Source organism: Papaver somniferum, unplaced genomic scaffold (assembly GCF_003573695.1).
Source record: "Papaver somniferum cultivar HN1 unplaced genomic scaffold, ASM357369v1 unplaced-scaffold_154, whole genome shotgun sequence".
Taxonomy (NCBI): domain Eukaryota; kingdom Viridiplantae; phylum Streptophyta; class Magnoliopsida; order Ranunculales; family Papaveraceae; genus Papaver; species Papaver somniferum.
Genome location: NW_020624820.1, coordinates 876,713 through 894,973, shown reverse-complemented (window position 1 = coordinate 894,973; position 18,261 = coordinate 876,713). Strand labels below are relative to the sequence as shown.

At 34.7% G+C, this 18,261-nt stretch overlaps 1 protein-coding gene across 1 annotated transcript; it reads right to left on the bottom strand.

Moving 5' to 3' along the window:
• Positions 1 to 927: 927 nt before the first annotated feature.
• Positions 928 to 3,883, bottom strand: LOC113336952 (pentatricopeptide repeat-containing protein At3g05340-like). The gene has a single exon (XM_026582668.1). The coding sequence runs from the start codon at positions 3,761 to 3,763 to the stop codon at positions 1,778 to 1,780; it is 1,986 nt and encodes a 661-aa protein (XP_026438453.1). The 5' UTR covers positions 3,764 to 3,883; the 3' UTR covers positions 928 to 1,777.
• Between the last annotated feature and the right edge of the window lie 14,378 nt (positions 3,884 to 18,261).

The following is an 18,261-nucleotide window of genomic DNA, read 5'->3' as shown; positions in this document are numbered from 1 at the left end:
AATGTTAATTAGCTGGAGTGAACTTAAGTTAAGTTGGACTGCTTTGACTAACTGGGAATGTTTAAAAAATCTAAGAAATTTGTTTGCCAAATTGCCAGTCTAGTTGGCCATGTTTCCTTGGTCCTGTCTGTGGGTACTTTCCATTGATTCAAGAAGTGCTGGTAGTGTTGTTTTTCTATGTTCTTTCTACCTACCGAATTACCAATTCAAAGGATTTATGGGTTTGATCTAGTGTGGTTGCAATCGAGTGATAAAATATGAGTTGTCAATGGCAATTGAAACAAAGAGTTGGACCACATTTTGTAGATTTCTCATTGTGAAACAAAGAAGTTATTGTTAAATTTGAATAGTGAAATGGAATTGGTACACTCTGACTTGGAATCTCTTCATTTGGTTGCCGGGTTTACGTCGAGCTTGGCACCCTCTTTCGATAAAAAGTCTAACAGAGTTTATAAAAGTCAGAAGCAAAAGTGATCTGCTTCACAAAAGGTCCAATTTTTTACTTTGCTCAAAACAAGGGAGTCTGGACTGTCTGAAAACTTAACATGGTACATTTGGGAATGGATGAACTACCGGCTGTTTATGCAGCATGCATCGACTCTAGTACTTAGTATTCATGCACGTCAAGGCACATAAACCGGTGGTGCATCGATATCCAACCGTAAAATCTGTGGCAAAAGAAGGAAACACTGAAGAAAGCGCTAACAGATATGGAAAAGAATTTCCTATCTTCTTGAGAATTCCCAGAGCCCAAAGAAGATTACAGTGTCATTTACAAGGTCTGGAAGGGTAATGAGTGTAAGATACAGATGATGTGCAGTTTTTTGCACTTCCAAGGTTGATTTTACCTCACATTTTCTCAATAAAGATTTCTCTTTTGAGACACAATAGATTATGGTGTTCATGAATCCTACAGATTTGACAACATTGAAACTACAAAAAGCAGTGAAATTATGAGTCGCCAAAATCTTTTTTGAAGATTTTTCATCATATGAAAAAGATTTCTAGGTGATGAAATGAAGCAACAAAAAGTTAACGATGTGTATTCTATAATACATTGATAATCAATCCGTTCTAGCAATCTTTCATTGAAACTTGCAGTAAATATTCAAAGAATTGGATAACAGAAGTTCAACTTTGTGCATAGCCTTTCGAATTGGTTTCGTTTGTTTTATTCATACTCGAAGAACCTTCCACCGTTCAAACTTCAAAGTAACCAATCCACCGGTCTCAAACTTGGAAACAAAACTCGAAATATTTGGAAGAAAACATACCAAGACTTTAAACCAGAGAACATATTTTTTCGAACTTGAGCGTTTTCCGACTTAACAGCAGTAGCAGCAGCAAGTCGAATATACTGGTGGATACATCCTCTATGAGGATGCTCAACTAGATTCATAGCAACAACACGAACCTTGGACCAGAAGATTTGTATTTGTTGTAAGCATTTCCTGCCTCCAAGATGGGCTTCTCAGTCCTACCTCCACTCGGTAATATTAACTTGGCTACAGAAGGAAGCTTCTAGCTTTCTTCTTGAAGTTCCATTATCCGGGTTTTGACTGATAACAGTAGCATAATCACCAGAACTCTAGCTTGAGTATCTCTACCACCTACACGATGTTCAACTAAACAAGGATTGATCCAAGAGGAATTACATTATCACCATCAAATTAGCTGCCTCTCCCCTTCTATATACTGTATGCTGAAAACCTGTTTGGAGCAGGTAATCTTTGCATCCTTATACTTTGAATCCCTCGCGAAGATTTTGGTTCAGAAGCTAAATTGTTAGATACTCAAACTCTGTCTCTTGACCAAAATCATCGACTGAGTAACATTTATCTAGCACGCAACCTTCCTCTTTCATTACCCAAAACAAGTGGCCTAAGGTATCGTAGATTATTTCATGTTGTGGGTGAATTCTGTCATCAACAGTGAACTTGTGAACCTCTTTCTTAATCTCAATCCAACTTAAACCTGTATCCTTTTTTATTCCCATCTCCTTCATTTTCCTTATAACATTAGCTCTTTCTGCTTTTTTTCCTTCAGAAGAATAAATCTTAGCCATCAAAATATAAGGAGTTGAGCTCTCTGGTGCAGCTAGCTGCAATTTGTCCGCTGCATATTGACCAATCTTTGAATCTCCATGAATGCTACAAGCCCCAAGCAAAGCTTGCCAGAGTAAAACCCCTGGTTCCACTGGCAAACTCTCGATGAAATTCTTAGCTTCATTTAACAATCCTGCTCGACCCAACATGTCAACTACACACGCATAATGCTCCAGCCGTGGGTTGATTCCATGCAGTTTAGACATAGATTTCAAAAATTCCATACCCTTTTGAATTGACCCGATATGGCTGCAAGCATGAAGTAATGATAAAAATGTTACATCAGTTGGTTCTGTTCCTTCTAAACTCATCTCTTCATACAATTTAAGCGCTTCAAAGCCTAAGCCATGACGTGCAAAAGCCGCAATCATAGAATTCCAAGAGACTGCATTTCTTTCTTCCATCTGACTGAAGATACTGATAGACTCAGTCAAGTCACCACACTTGGAGTACATATTGATTAGACCATTGTTGACAAAAAGACTCGAGCTGAAATTTTTCTTGATCACCAGAGAATGAATTTGCTTCCCTACAGATAAAGATGTATCAGTACCAAACACACCAAGAACAGCTGACAGCATGTTGGCATCGATCTTGATACCAGCTTTCACCATTTTAATAAATATCCGAAGAGCTTCATCTTCTAATCCATTTTGAGCAAAACCCACAAGAATTACTGTCATGGAGATCTCATCAATTTCTCTAGCAGAGTCGAAGATTTGACAAGCATCTTCCATGAAACCACACTTAGAGTACATATCCATAAGTGAACTTTCAATGCACAAATCAGATTCAAGTCCTAATTTCAATACAAGCCCATGAATCTGACGACCCTCTCTTGGTACACGTAAACCAGAGCACGCCGTTAACGAACTCGAATACGTCAAAGAATTAGGCTCTACATCCCCATGACACATCTCAAAAAACAAACCCAAACTCTCTTGAAACAACCGACTTTGAGCTAGACCAGAAATCACCGCTGTCCAAGTAATAACATTTCTCTCACACATCTCATCAAACACCCTTTTTCCCGAACACGAACACCCACATTTGAAATAACAAGTAACTAAACAATTCCCAACAGAAAATTCCATTCCATAACCATTAAGAAACGCCAAAGAATGCATCATCTTACACACATGAATCATACTGGGTTTATCACAGACAGATAAGATAGTAGTTAACGTCGCCCGATCAAACCTATTTAAAGCAGAACCTCTCATTCTTTTAAAAACATTAAACCCTTTATCAAATTCCCCAATCCTGACATAACCCGATATCAACGAGTTCCATGAAACTGTATCTTTCATGGGCATCTCATCAAACAGTTTGGCTGCATGATATATTTTCCCACACTTCGAGTACATAGAAACCAAAGAGTTCCAAACAACGAGGATATTACGATCATTGGATTGGGAATATGGATAAAAGTAATAGGGGTTCTTGATAATGGAAGCATGAATAGAAGACCCGAGGCGAAAATTACCATCTTTTCCACAATTAGAGAGGGTGAGACTAGTGTTTATAAAGTTTGAAGATATTTGAAAATCTTTTCTTTTTCTTTCTAGAAGAAGGGATTGTTGAGGGATTTGAAAGGGTTTTGTGATTGCTGCAGAAATGGTAGAGTTGAATCTGGTGAATATATTGATTGGTTTCATCCATGAAAAGGTACGCAGTTAATATTACAGTCGGTGAAGATGATTTAGCCTGCGAACGAGTGCCGGGATTGGTTGATCTACTAAGTACTAAATCCTAAAAAGAAATATATATAGAACTCAACTAATCCTTAAATACTTTCAAAAAAAAACTAATCCTTAAATTAAGGACTAATTAAAAAAAAAATCAAATTCAATACATCCTCCCGGATAAGCTAGTCATTTTCAAATTTTGTCCAAGGACTATTCCTATGCACATGTCAAAAAAAAGTTGTTTGACATACCAGGTGGCATGGCAAACCAATTGCGCCACTATGAGAAAATTACTGCGATAGAATGTGGAAAACCAGCTTAAGCTGGTTGTACTTGGTAGTTCGTTCAATTCACTCTAGCGAGCGATATTATGAATAACGCTGGTGATATTATGAGTATCGCTGACGTTATACATTAAATCGAGTGATTTAAATAGTATCGCTGGCGATATTAAGATTATCGATCACTAGATATTTTGCAACGGCTATTTCCCCTTATTGGTTCATATATATACGCCCTCGTATTTCTCCAAGTTACTAACACCTACTTCAACCTATATTTCACCAATTTCTTCATCTCTATTCTCATTTTAAATTTCTTAATCATCAATGGTGAGATCCAATGAAGAGAGGAATGTTATTGTGAATCGGTTTAGATTACAACAAGAAATGCATCGAAGGAGGTTGCAAGAACTTGATGATGAGGAAGCTGAAGATAATGAACTAATCGACACTTTGATGCTTGTACATACGGGCGAAATACGTAGAGTTCCAGAGCCAAAAGAAGTGTTCTCAAGAAGGTATACATATCGAGGGAGGGAATTTTACCATCAGAAGCTGATGCACGATTATTTCCTTCCCAATTGTGTGTACTCTGATCAAATTTTCAAGGTTGATTATGTATGCCTCGTCATCTGGTGAAAAAGATTATTGAAGAGCTTTGTCGAGTAGAACCTCAATTTAATTATCAGTTTGATGCATCCAATATTAGAGGTCATAGTCCTGAACAAAAAGTTAATTCGGCTTTAAGGATTCTAGGTTATGGCACTCTAGCGGATGCAAACGTTGAGTCCCTTTGCATGGGTAAAACAACTTCAATCACTTACTTTTCATTTTTTTGTAAAGTAATGATTAATCATGTTGGTCCAACATATTTACAAAAACCAACCGAGGAAGATGTTAGACAAAAATTGAGGGAGAATGAGGAAAGGGGATTCCCAGGAATGCTAGGTAGTCTCGACTGTATGCATTGGGTATGGAAAGGATGCTCTGCTTATTGGGTCGGTCAATATAAGGGTCATTATCCAAAACCAACAGTTATCCTTGAAGCTGCTTCTTCTTATGATTGTGGGATATGGCACGTTTTTTTTGGTCTTCCTGGTTCACAAAACGATATCAATGTTTTGCACAAGTCACCTTTGTTTGAAGATTTGAAACATGGAATTTGTCCCCAAGTCTGTTTCATGAACAACGGCTATCAGTACACTCATGGATAATTTTCTAGCTAGTCTTTCATTGTTCCTCCCTGAAAGTTTTCTCTTACCATCATCATAATTACTAAAAACTAATTTACCATTTTGGTTTCTTGCATTATCTGGTGAAGAATTTGATGGACCTGGTGAAAATGGTGCATAATTTGGTGTTGAGGGAGAGGAATTATTTGGTGACCTTTCAGGTACTTGTTGATTAGTTACTAAGAAATCTGGATTATATTTTTTCAACACCTTCAAAATATGATAACAGCTTTCGTAAACGAACTGTTTACCATGTTTTCGCTGCCAATCTGTACGAACATGTCTTTCAAAATCGACATCCACCTGACCAATCTCCTTTCCTTCTCTCTTGGCTTGCATTGTCAAAGCAACATAAGCGGCTACTTCATTGTTAATTATAATGAAGTGTTCTACCATTCCTTTTGCATCACGACCATTGATGTTCATGGTTTGTTCTTTATATTTATGAAATATATTTTCCCACATGGTGTTACCATGTTGTTGTGCACCAACGATATGATCTTGGGTAAAAAAAACATAATTACAACAAATGCATTCATCTTCTATCATGTTGTATTTTGCGCCACAGACTTTGATTGTTTTAGCTTTTCCTTTGCCTTGACTTTGAGATTGTGAATCCATATTATAAGAAATAAAGAATTGTAGATAAGGTGTGATTTTTTTAGTTTGAAGAAGAAGATTGAGAGATTGAGAAATTCTAGAGAGATTTAGAAATTCTGGTGTGAGTTGAAATGAGATTGAAATTAGGTATTTATAGAGGGGGAAAATGGTATCCATTGGATGAAGATCTGATAAGTGATGATCATACTTGCGAGCGGTAGCTTGACTAGCGCTTTAAAGACCAGCGAGCGTTATTAGGACCATCGAGCGATGTAAACTCTATCGCTCGCTGGAAACTCCATCGTGTATGCCTATATGTTATTCCTGGCATATAGGCATATGAGTTTGGCAGTTTGGTATACCCATAGTGGGTGCATATATTCCAAATATCAGTTTTTGGCATGTGCATAGGAATAGGCCTAATAGTTTATTTTATATGTCCCATTAATAGTTGATTTTATATCATTTGGTAGTCAAATGGGCAGTGATCACTACCCAATTAAGCTTATCACTGATTACAATCATCCACAACTTTGGAAGCCATTCAAATTTTTTCAAAATTGGTTAAACTATAAAAGGTGTATTATAGAGATAACTAAAGCATGGAGTATTCAAGTCCAAGGTTCAGCTGCTTTCAAATTCACTAAAAGGTTGCAGTTCACTAGAATTTCTCTGGACAAGTGGAATAGAAAGCACTTTGGTGACATTAATCTTAAGGTGGATTCTCTTCAGCAAGAACTCTCCAATTTACAATCTCTTCCATATTCTCAAGAAACTACTTCCAAAGCCTTTCAAGTAAATGAAGAACTTCAAAAATGGAATCATATTCAACATAAATTCAACAAGCAGAAATCTAGAGAAAATTTTCTTAAAAATATGGACAATAATACTAAGTATTTCCATTCTATTTACAAGAGGAAAAGAGCTAGAAATAATATTGACTCCCTCAAAGATAGAAATGATAATTGGGTTCATTCAAGAGATCAAGTGGAAAATCTCCTTATAGAAAATTTTCAAGATATTAACACTTATTATAATCCTCATATTGAAGAAAAAATTTATAATCATCTTCCCACTATTATCACTGATGAAGATAACAGACTGCTTGTTGCTATTCTAACTGATGAGGAGATCTTTAGCACCTTAAAAAGTATGGAGAATTGGTCAGCACCAGGACCAGAAGGATTTCAAGCAGGATTTTATAAATCTCAATGGAATATTTTAGGTGAAGATATATGTGAAATTGTGAAGAACTTTTTTAGCTCCAAGTATATTCTTCAATCTCTCAATAAGACATATATCTCTTTAATTCCTAAAACTAGAAAACCTACTACACCCTCTGAATTCAGACCTATCAGTTTGTGCAATACTTCTTACAAGATTGTCTCAAATATCTTAGTCTCAAGAATGAAGCCTTTAATGGATCGTATTATATCCGCTTATCAAGCGGCTTATGTGTCTGGTAGATTAATCAATGATAACACTACCATTGTACATGAACTTATTCACTCAATGAAGAAGAAAGAAGGTGAATATGGTTGGTTATCTCTTAAAATAGACATGTTGAAAGCTTTTGAAGGCTTGAATGGTGTTTTATCTTAAAAACCATGAGAAGTTTTGGTTTATGTGAGGAACAGACTCAACTTATTCAGCAACGCATCAACACAACTTCTTTATCTGTACTGCTTAATGGCTCTCCTTGTGCTGAATTCAATACTTCAAGAGGAATCCGACAGGGAGATCCTCTATCTCCTTATCCGTTTATCATGGCAATGGAATGGTTTTCTAGAACTCGTACTTCAGCTCATCATGCAAAAGAAATCCCAGGTATTAAAGCAACTAGAGGTGCACGTCCTATTAATCATTTGCTCTTTGCAGATTATTGTCTTATCTTTACACATGCTAATTTAACCAGTGTTACTAATCTCTTACAAGTCATTGAAGATCTTGGTTCTCAATCTGGTCAGGTCATTAATTTTGACAAATCGTCTATTTTATTCAGCAATAACTTGGATCCTTGTTATTGTGCTCTCTTAGTATCTTTGTGTAAAGAACATGGGTAGTTGATAGACACATTTTTGTGACTGAATTGTCCTCAATTTTCAGTATTGTTGGTACTCGATTTTCTACTTATTATGGTGTTTTATGTGTTTGTAGGTATTTTTGGAAAATAAACATTTATGGAAAATTCGGCTCGAAAAGTTGGTATAGGCACCCCAGAGAGCCAGCTGCTAACCGCACCCCATCACTGGTTAAGGGGACACCATCTTCTTCCTTGATTTGAAAAGAAAAATTGGCGGGAAATTTGATGTCAACGGTAAAGGATTTATTATCTTTAAGATAAGTATATCTTCTTGCCTTATAAACATGAAGTTTTGAAGAGAAAGGAAGTTATCTTGTATTAAACAAGAAAGATATCCTTAGAAGATTTTATCTTGGATTTTATTCTGTGAGTTAAAGAAGATATGGGTTTAGTAAAGAAATATATAAAATAAAGATAAGGAAAAATTCTGAAGATATTTTTAATTAAAAAGAAGAATATTTTGGAGTTATGGAAGAATATATTTGAGCAATGTGTATTTGTGTGTATAAATAGAGAGATAGAGAGCACATTTGAGGAGGCCGGTAGTCCGGAGCCAAGAGCGTTATTTCATTTAAAGTTTAATATTTTTAATTCTATTTTCTACTGTTTCTGATTATTATTATTTTAGAAAAAGGATTGTACGGTTTATTGTGAGAACTCCAATGGTGATTAATAAAATAAATTTAGTTAATCATATTATCATCTCTGGTATTATCATGAGGAGCTAGACCCCATTTCTGGGACGACGGAGGAAACCAAATCTCATGAATACGGTAATTGTATTAATTTCATTATGACTATTTGCGTTGTTATTTAGTTGATTTATGATTTTCGTTGAATGGTTGTCATTTCAATTGATGGGTTATGCTTTCTTAAATGTTTTGATATCCCATGCTTTAGATTTACATCCATTATTTTTGAAATCTAGTTTAGGAAATGAATTAGAGTTAATGAATTTTTATGAGCTATTATTGTTTATAATTGATATTTGAACCGCATAAAATTGTTGTTTGGTGAAATCCTGAGTCCCAGTATCCCTCCATCCTGTTACTTATATATTTTATATTTTTACTAGTTTTATTATTTTATTTAATTCAACCTTAAAAATCAATCTCATCAAGTTCGAGTGAACGACAACTCTATTTACCACTATATAAAAATACGATCAATTTTTGGGGCCGCCGACACGGACTTGTATTTATATTTTCTTTAGGTTTCTTTTATTTTTATTATTTTTTGTTTTTTTACGCGTTTTTGGTATTTTTCAATTCTTTTCAGATTTGGACCGAAGCTACAAGGAAAGAAAAAGTGTTATAAAAGGAAAGCATCTTCCAAAGAAGGAATGAAAAGAGGAATCCGAAAGGAGTGAAGACTAAGATTTTGTATATAGTTATTTTGTTTTATTTTTAAACTGTAAATATGATTTTATTTTTATAATTTTTCTTTTCCTTTTTGGACATTTTTATTTTTGGACTTTTTGGACACTTTGGACATTCTTGGACATTTTTATTTTAAACCCTAAGGAAGGGTTAAAATTAAATATAAACTGTTTGCAGGGAAGGACGACAATTACGATACTGTCTCGGCCCCTCGGGTTCGTACACTGACATCGGAGTCGGTGGCCTGAGTCGACTTCAACGGTTCATCGCCCGTCTGGTACGGGAGGTAAGACTCTATCCACCCACAAATCCCCTGTCAGTGGGTTTTATTTTGTGTGACAACTCACACCCCTGCAATAGAATGTCGAACTGGTATTAAAATAGCCAATACAATGATTATCCGACTGATCAAAATTGACATTATTCTTTTTATGACCATACTATGAATAGTGGTTGGGAACATCAACCTTTTCAAGGTTATGGATCATACCATGATGAGCCCAATTACTATCCACAGACGCACCGGTCATACGAGCAAAATTCTTATATTTCTCTTTTAGAAGAGTCCCTCAGGAAATTAGAGGAGTCGACACGTAAGATAACTGAGATGAATAACTTAGTTTATGACGAAAGAAAACTTTTTATAGAGGAATCCCTTAAGCTGATAGCTGAGACGAACGAAAGAATTGCTCGAAATAATCTTAATTTTTAATATGGTGTTTCCAATAGTACCCTTGAAAATGAGGATAGCTATTTACATAATCAAGATGACGAGGTTAGAATTGATAACACTACTTGTTTAGATGAGGTTCGATCATTTTCATGTTATTATAATGATGATTATGATGTGGACTGTTTTAATGAAGAATCTGAAGTTTTTAGGCATAGTGATCAGGAATTTGTTACTCCAATTGAGCTTTATAATGATAATACTATTTCTGGTTTAAATCCAAATAATTTTAATAATTATTCACCTATTCAAAAGGACGAGGATTTGACTAGAAATACCCCCGTTTTAGACGATGTAGTATTTCCTTTTTACGAAGCCAATTATGGTTTAGAGGAACGGGTTTATTTTGAGTCTAGTGATTTAGAAACAATAGTTTTAGACAAAGAAAGTGAAGTCGGAGAGATGAGTGAGGATGAACCTGACTTAGAAGAATCAATTGACCATTTCCAGGAATCTGATGACCTAGAAATTAGGGAAGTTGTGACTAGTTCTTCTAGAGACATTGAAAACTCTAAGTTTGGGGGTGATCATTATTCTCCATGTGCTTTAACTCTTAGAAAAGTCCCTCACTTGGGACTTGACATATGTGCCTCAACCATTTCACAATATTATCTTCATACGCGTTTTCCCGAACCTAATAACGTCCAGGAAGAAATTCAGTTGTTAGAAACCCATCATCTGGTTGATGTGGTTTACCCAGGCGATAATACCCAAATTGACTTCATTTTCCCACCAAAAACCTTCCTTCCAATTGTGGGAACTTATGAGTTTCAGATGTGTCGGTTATTAAGTTTTGAGACTAAACCTAATTATTTTAGGATATTAGGGTCGACAAATTTGTTTAAGGAAGACCACCACTTTCATTGCGGTCAACTGTGTGCGTCAAATCTGATTGACTTAGAGGATCCCCAATTATTCAGGTTGTTGTTGTTATGTGCTTCTAAGCTCTTAGTTAAGTATTTCCAGACTCTTCAACCTGACCTTCAGGATCTTACCTTTGAGGAAATTCGTCCCTTGAAAACATTTTATTTAGAACATTTTATAGAACCTGAACCTGAACCACAACTAGGTATAGTTGTCTTAGATAAGGGTATGTTCGGTATCTTCATGGTATGTTGTAATTTCCTTTGGGTAACACTTTTTGATTCAGATGACCCTCAGTTGTTCAGGTTACTTCTTTATGATTCTATGAGGTGACTAATTCCTTCCGATGTCTGGCTGAAGACTTTAAACTTAGCACTTCTTGGGAGGTAACCCATGCTCATGCAACACGGTAATATCTGTCCTTAACTCTTTTTCTTCAAGTGGTAACAGTTTCTCCTTGTTCATGCTTTTAATTTTATCTTTAGAACATTGAGGAAAATGTTAGATTTAAGTTTGGGGGTATAGGAGAAACTTTTTAGTTGCAATAAATAAACACCAAAGCCTAGAAATTTATGTTTATTAAGGATGACACTAACCAATCTAAGTGGATGGAAGCATCTTGGTTGTAGGAGTTGAGGAACCAATCTGAGTTGGATGGAAACATCTAAATAGAGTCTATTCATAAAAGCACAGAGCTCAGGTGTTAGAAAAAATCATGGTAGTTTCGCCATATCTCGTTGAATCCTTTTCACTTCTGTTTTTATTTTCCTTTCTTTTAAATATGTTTCTAAGTGATTTGGTGGGGCACACGATTCAATTTGTTACCATTGCTAGGATGAAATAGAGTGATTGAGATACAAAAAAAAAATGAAAAAAAAAGAGACCAAAACATCATACCAACCGGAATAAATTCAATAAAGTCGACCACTGGTGCCCTTGTATATGCCAGTTGTGTTGACCTAGAGTTAGGATTATCACCCGCTGGTCCCCTTGTATATGCCAGTTGTGTTGATATTAGTCAGACCGATATCTCAGTCCATTAGGATAGGTTCATCCTAGTATTGGCCTTCAGACAGATATGGGAAACACCGTTCACCTTAGTCAACATCTACGTTTTTCTCTACCTCCATCTTCTTAATCTTTCCATGTGATTGGTTGACTCCGGTTATGATGTCCAGAAACTATCTGAGTAGAGATCTGTCACTTATATATGAATTTTAGTATGCTTGAGTTCAAACTCGTGTACATCAATTGGAATTTCGCATCAGGGTACTTCCTCCTGTAGTCAATGATTGTATGCCAACCAAGGAGGTCCTTTAGTGCTGTCCAAGGTTCTGCATAAGTAGCTAAGGTTTGGAGTATAAGGTTTTGTGGGTACACCTCTGGTAAACCTTCCCGAGACTATAACTCGGTCACTAGGTCCACCTAGTGAGTTTGGATTTTATTTTCTAGATTAGATTTGCTCGAGGACTAGAAAATAATAAGTTTGGGGGTATTTGATAGACACATTTTTGTGACTGAATTGTCCTCAATTTTCAGTATTGTTGGTACTCGATTTTCTACTTATTATGGTGTTTTATGTGTTTGTAGGTATTGTTGGAAAATTCGGCTCGAAAAGTTGGTATAGGCACCCTAGAGAGCCAGCTGCTAATCACACCCCATCACTGGTTAAGGGGACTCCATCTTCTTCCTTGATTTGAAAATAAAAATTGGCGGGAAATTTGGTGTCAACAGTAAAGGGTTTATTATCTTTAAGATAAGAATATCTTCTTTCCTTATAAACATGAAGTTTTGAAGAGAAAGGAAGTTATCTTGTATTAAATAAGAAAGATATCCTTAGAAGATTTTATCTTGGATTTTATTCTGTGAATTAAAGAAGATATGGGTTTAGTAAAGAAATATATAGAATAAAGAGAAGGAAAAATTCTGAAGATATTTTTAATTAAAAAGAAGAATATTTTGAATTTATGGAAGAATATATTTGAGTAATGTGTATTTGTGTGTATAAATAGAGAGCTAGAGAGCACATTTGAGGAGGCCGGTAGTCTGGAGCCAAGAGCGTTATTTCATTTGAAGTTTAATATTTTCAATTCTATTTTCTACTGTTTCTGATTGTTATTATTTTAGAAAAAAGATTGTACGGTTTATTGTGAGAACTCCAATGGTGATTAATAAAATAAATTTATTTAATCATATTATCGTCTCTGGTATTATCATGAGGAGCTAGACCCCATTTCTGGGACGACGGAGGAAACCAAATTTCATGAATACGGTAATTATATTAATCTTATTATGACTATTTGCACTGTTATTTAATTGATTTATGATTTTCGTTGAATAGTTGTCATTTCAATTGATGGGTTATGCTTTCTTAAATGTTTTGATATCCCATGTTTTAGATTTACATCCATTATTTTCGAAATCTAGTTTAGGAAATGAATTAGAGTTAATGAATTTTTATGAGCTATTACTGTTTAGAATTGATATTTAAACCGCATAAAATTGTTGTTTGGTGAAATCCTGAGTCCCAGTGTCCCTCCATCTTGTTACTCATATATATTTATATTTTTGCTAGTTTTATTATTTTCTTTAATTCAACCTTAAAAATCAATCTCATCAAGTTCGAGTGGACGACAACTCTATTTACCACTATATAAAAATACGGTCAGTAGTAATGAGAAATACTCAGGATCTCCACTTCTTATAGGTAAATCTAAAGTGAAGTCTTTTGAATAAATTAACACTTCTTTTGAAAGAAGACTTGCTACTTGACAAGGTGAAACAATGTGTCAAGATGGTAGAGGTACTATGGTGAAAGTTGTTCTCAATGATGTTACATTGTATCAAATGAGTACATTTTAATATTCCAAAAAAGTTGATTAAAAAGATGGATTCATTACAAAGAAATTTCTTATGGGGATATAAGTCTAATAGAGGTAACAATCCAACTTCATGGAGTAATATGTGCATTCCTAAAGAATTTGGAGGCCTAGATTTTAGAGATTTGGGGATGCTGAATCATGCTCTACTCACCAAAATGGCTTAGAGAATTAGCACATAATCTGATATGTTGTGTGTTAAATTACTGAAGGCTAAATATTTTAACAGTAAAGAATTTCTGCATATTCAAGATGAAAGAAATAACTCTTCTTGAATATGGAAGGGTGTTAAAGTTGGCCTCAATATTTTACAAAACAATGTGTGATGGAGATAAATAATGGGAAGAAGACACACATTTGGCATGACAATTGGATCATCATTCTGGAGGTTAAACCGATTCCTTCTTGTACAAGTCACTGGAGTTATACGTACGTTTTCGAACTCATAGTTCCAAATACTTCTTCTTGGATTGTTAGTTTACTGCATACCATCTTTTCTCCAGAAGTCGTAGACAAAATCACAAGAATGCAAATCAATATGGAAGAAGACGATGTTATTAGATGGAGACCTACGAAGGATGGTTTATTCATAGTAAAAAGTGTGTATAACAAGATTGTAGAAAATAGAGTTTTTCAAAAATCTGCACTTAATACTATTCCCAAATAAGTATGGAAAGCTCTCTGGAAAATGAAGATTTTACATAGAATCAAACTCTTCATTTGGAAGTGTCTCAAGCATATAGTGCAGACGAAAGATAAGACGGCTCGTTTCAATAGCAATATTGGCACTCGGTGCAACATCTGCAACTTCCCTGTGGAATCTCTCTTCCACCTTCTCCTAGAATGCAAATTTGCCAGAACTATATGGATGCATCTTGCTAGAGCAATGCTCGCTCAAACTCGCAAGCGTTGCTATCTCAAGCTTGTTTGTCAAGTTTAGCTGATCAAAACTATATATTTGATTTATAGTCTACTTATAGTTATGTCTCGGATTAGGATAGAATGTGTAGTTGAGCTTTAGACTTCACGACGTTCACCAATTGAAGACGAAGATCTACTAAGGAGCTTGGAGGAACTTCATCAACAAAAGCTATGTGGAGACTAAAACTTATCTATCACTTAGAATTTCATTCTATTCTATCTTCTAATGAGACTAAGTCGTATAGCTATATAGACTTTTACATTATACGCATTTGATATTTCGAGCCGAGTTTATCTCGTTTATCTATTTCTCTAAATATGTGTTGAAAGCTTTTTGCTTTAGCCATGTTCATAATATTCTTGACTAGTTTAGTTGGAAACAATTTATTGTTGGAAACTAAATATCTTCTTTTTGCGCATTCACATCCATGCTCGCATTTTTAGTAGGTTTTGGAACAGAATGACAGGTGGATCGCGCATGCAGTTTTGCTAGTACTATAACAAAGAAAACGTTCCTTTTTGGTGAAGCCTTATCTTTCGTGAAGTTTTTATTATTATTAACAATATGATCTCTAAATATAAAATTATAAAACCAAACATACAAAGGATAGATCGTAATTAATAATGAATGGGTGATGAGGGTGAATATGTAATAGAATGACTTAAAGGTGTGTGGTTCAAATCCCGATGAACACTATTTTTCTTTCATTTTTTGCATTAGTTGTTTCTGAAAAATGACTCAACTCTTTCATTCCTCTCAAACAAGGTCGTAAATAAGTCAGCTCTTTCCACCGTCCCAAACAAGGTTACGCGACCTAAGCAGAGTTTCAGTTTCCCCGTTTTCATGCCACAACAAGTGTGTCCAAGTAAGAGAATAATTATTAATATTCGTTCAAATCCTAATGAGAAGATGAGAACTCGCACCAGTATGTTCAAGGAAGAGAAGAATTCCTAACACCGGTTCAACTCCCAACACGAAGATGAGAACTTGTAATAGATGCAATGTATTGACTATTCATAATCGAAGGACAAGTACTTTGGAGTTGTGAAGTATATTTTAGATTGAATTTTATTTTTAGACTTTTATCCACGCCAAACGCAGTTTTAGTCCCGACTTCATTTATGTTCTAATTTAAGTTTGGACTACAATTATTCGACTTTGCAATTTTCTAATATAAACATTTCAGTTTTTTGCAATCTACATTTCATGTACTTTTTGCAATCTATATTTTTAAAGTTCAGTTTTTAACTGCATGTATTTTATCTTTGTTTTTGTTTCTATTTTAGATTATAACTTCGAAAAAAGGAAAATTCTAGAGGGTATCTAGATTACTGGTGAATAAAAAAGTAAAAGAGAAACATAAACTAATGAACATAAAATAAGCTAGTTTTTTTTAATGAGTGAGATGCCTTGATTTTGTATATCACGGGGGATATATATGAAGTAAATACAAAGATCCTAGTGGCGTATTGGATACATTATCCTCTTGTTGTATTGTATATGTTGAAAAATTAGTTGGAACCATAAGAGAGGTTAATTTTTGCGTATACCAACAAACATAAAAACTATAACAACCAAGCGACAAGTACGACCAAGTTATCACTCAGCCGATTCAGGATGAAGCTCCATGGTTGTGATAAGGGGATCGTTACTACGTTTAAAAGTCATGTATCAACACTTTCTTAATGATTTTGTTAGAATTAAAGGGAAGTTTCAATCTGTTTGAACTATATTATACATTTGGATGAACCTTGGTTCTACAGAATAATATATTTCGTGTCTATTTTAACGATTGATTTACGGATGCCCGAAGAGGAGATTTTTAGGACTGTTAGAGTTTCGCTCGGTCAAACTCGCAGGTTTTGGTATGTCGAACTTGTTGTCGAACTTAGTTGATCATAACTACATCTTGATTTATAATTAACTAAGGACATATTCGAACTAGGAGTAAGTATAGTAGTTGAATATCAAAATCCACCAATTGACCTTGAAGATTGAAAAACAAATGAGACATCTACAAGAACTTCAACAACAAAGATATGGGAAAAATGACTATCCTATTTACTTATATTTTCTACCATTCTATCTACCGAGACAATGTCGTATGACTTTAATATTATAATGAATACTACAAAGAAGATGTTTTAAGTTCAAGCTAGTACTTGATAAATATCGAATTATAAAATCAAATCAAATCAAAATTTGAGATCAACGATCTAAAACTATGATTTTTATTTTTATTTATTTTTTGATTTTTGATTTTTCCCTTCGATTTTGGAAAAAAAGAGAAGGGAATAGTAGTTAACTTACACGCGATGTATCGAATTTCTTCATAAAACCAAATTGCTCAGAAAATAAAATAAAGTTAGGTGCCTTAACTTGTTAACCTAGTTTATAATATAATATTGATTTGTACCCCTTCTCTCTTTTTGTGAATGAGATGAAGAAAGATTGATTTTCACTACCAGAAATGCTAATGAAACTCTTATGCTGAAGAGGTAAATTGAGAGATACACCCGATTTTCCCAGACAGGATATGACCTTTATTTTCAGGATTTTTCACCAATACCTCTAAGGATTATAACTTATAATTTGTGGTCTAGTTTTTGGTCTGCATACAAAACTATATAAATTAATTCAACTTCCAGAAAAGGTTGAGTTAACACTTTTGAAAACGCCGGGGGTGCCAAAGTACACCACCAAATTTTTCTTAGGCAATATGTATGGAAAAACTCAACACAACTCCGAGTGTAAAAACTCTGTTAGAGCACTGCTCGGTCGAACTCACATGCGTTGCTATCTCAACATGTTTGTCAGTGTTAGTAATCAAAACTATAAATCTTGATTTCTAGTCTACTATAGCTAAGTTTCGAACTAGGATAAAAAGTGTACTTGATCTCAAGAACTCCATGGCGATCATCATACAAGACGAAGAACTACTCAAGGAACTGGTGGAACTTCATCGACTAAAAGGTATGTCGAGACTTGAACTTATCTATCACTTAAAAGTCTATCTATTATATCTCCTATCTTGAGATAAAAGTCATTTTGCTATATAGACTTTGATTATACACATTTGCTATTTCGAGCCGAGTTTATCTCGCTTATCTATTTATCGAAAAATGTGTTGGTAAGCTTTCGCTTTGGCCAAGTTCATCTTTACCTAGTGATGAAAGTCATGTTATGTTTCAATCACTTTGAAAATGGCTTTGACGAAAAATGATTTGTGAATAACAACTATATAACGTCCTCTAAGAATGTTTCAATGATTGAAATGAGAGTTTAGATTATATCACCAATATTTGATATAAGCATTGTGTGGCAACACATATATGTATAAGTACTTATTCCTTGAACCAAAGTATGCGTACTTTGTTGATCAGGAAAACCGGGTTTTTGCTTCGATTGTGTCTTGTGTAGTTATATAAGATTTATACAATTGAAAAACTCTCTAACTAGTTCATCTGAGTCATTTGAACTAGTTATGGTAAAGAAGAA

What these genes read in the sequence shown, in the direction of transcription:
- LOC113336952 (XM_026582668.1), bottom strand. Translation starts at nt 3,763, where the DNA reads ATGAAACCAATCAATATATTCACCAGATTCAACTCTACCATTTCTGCA.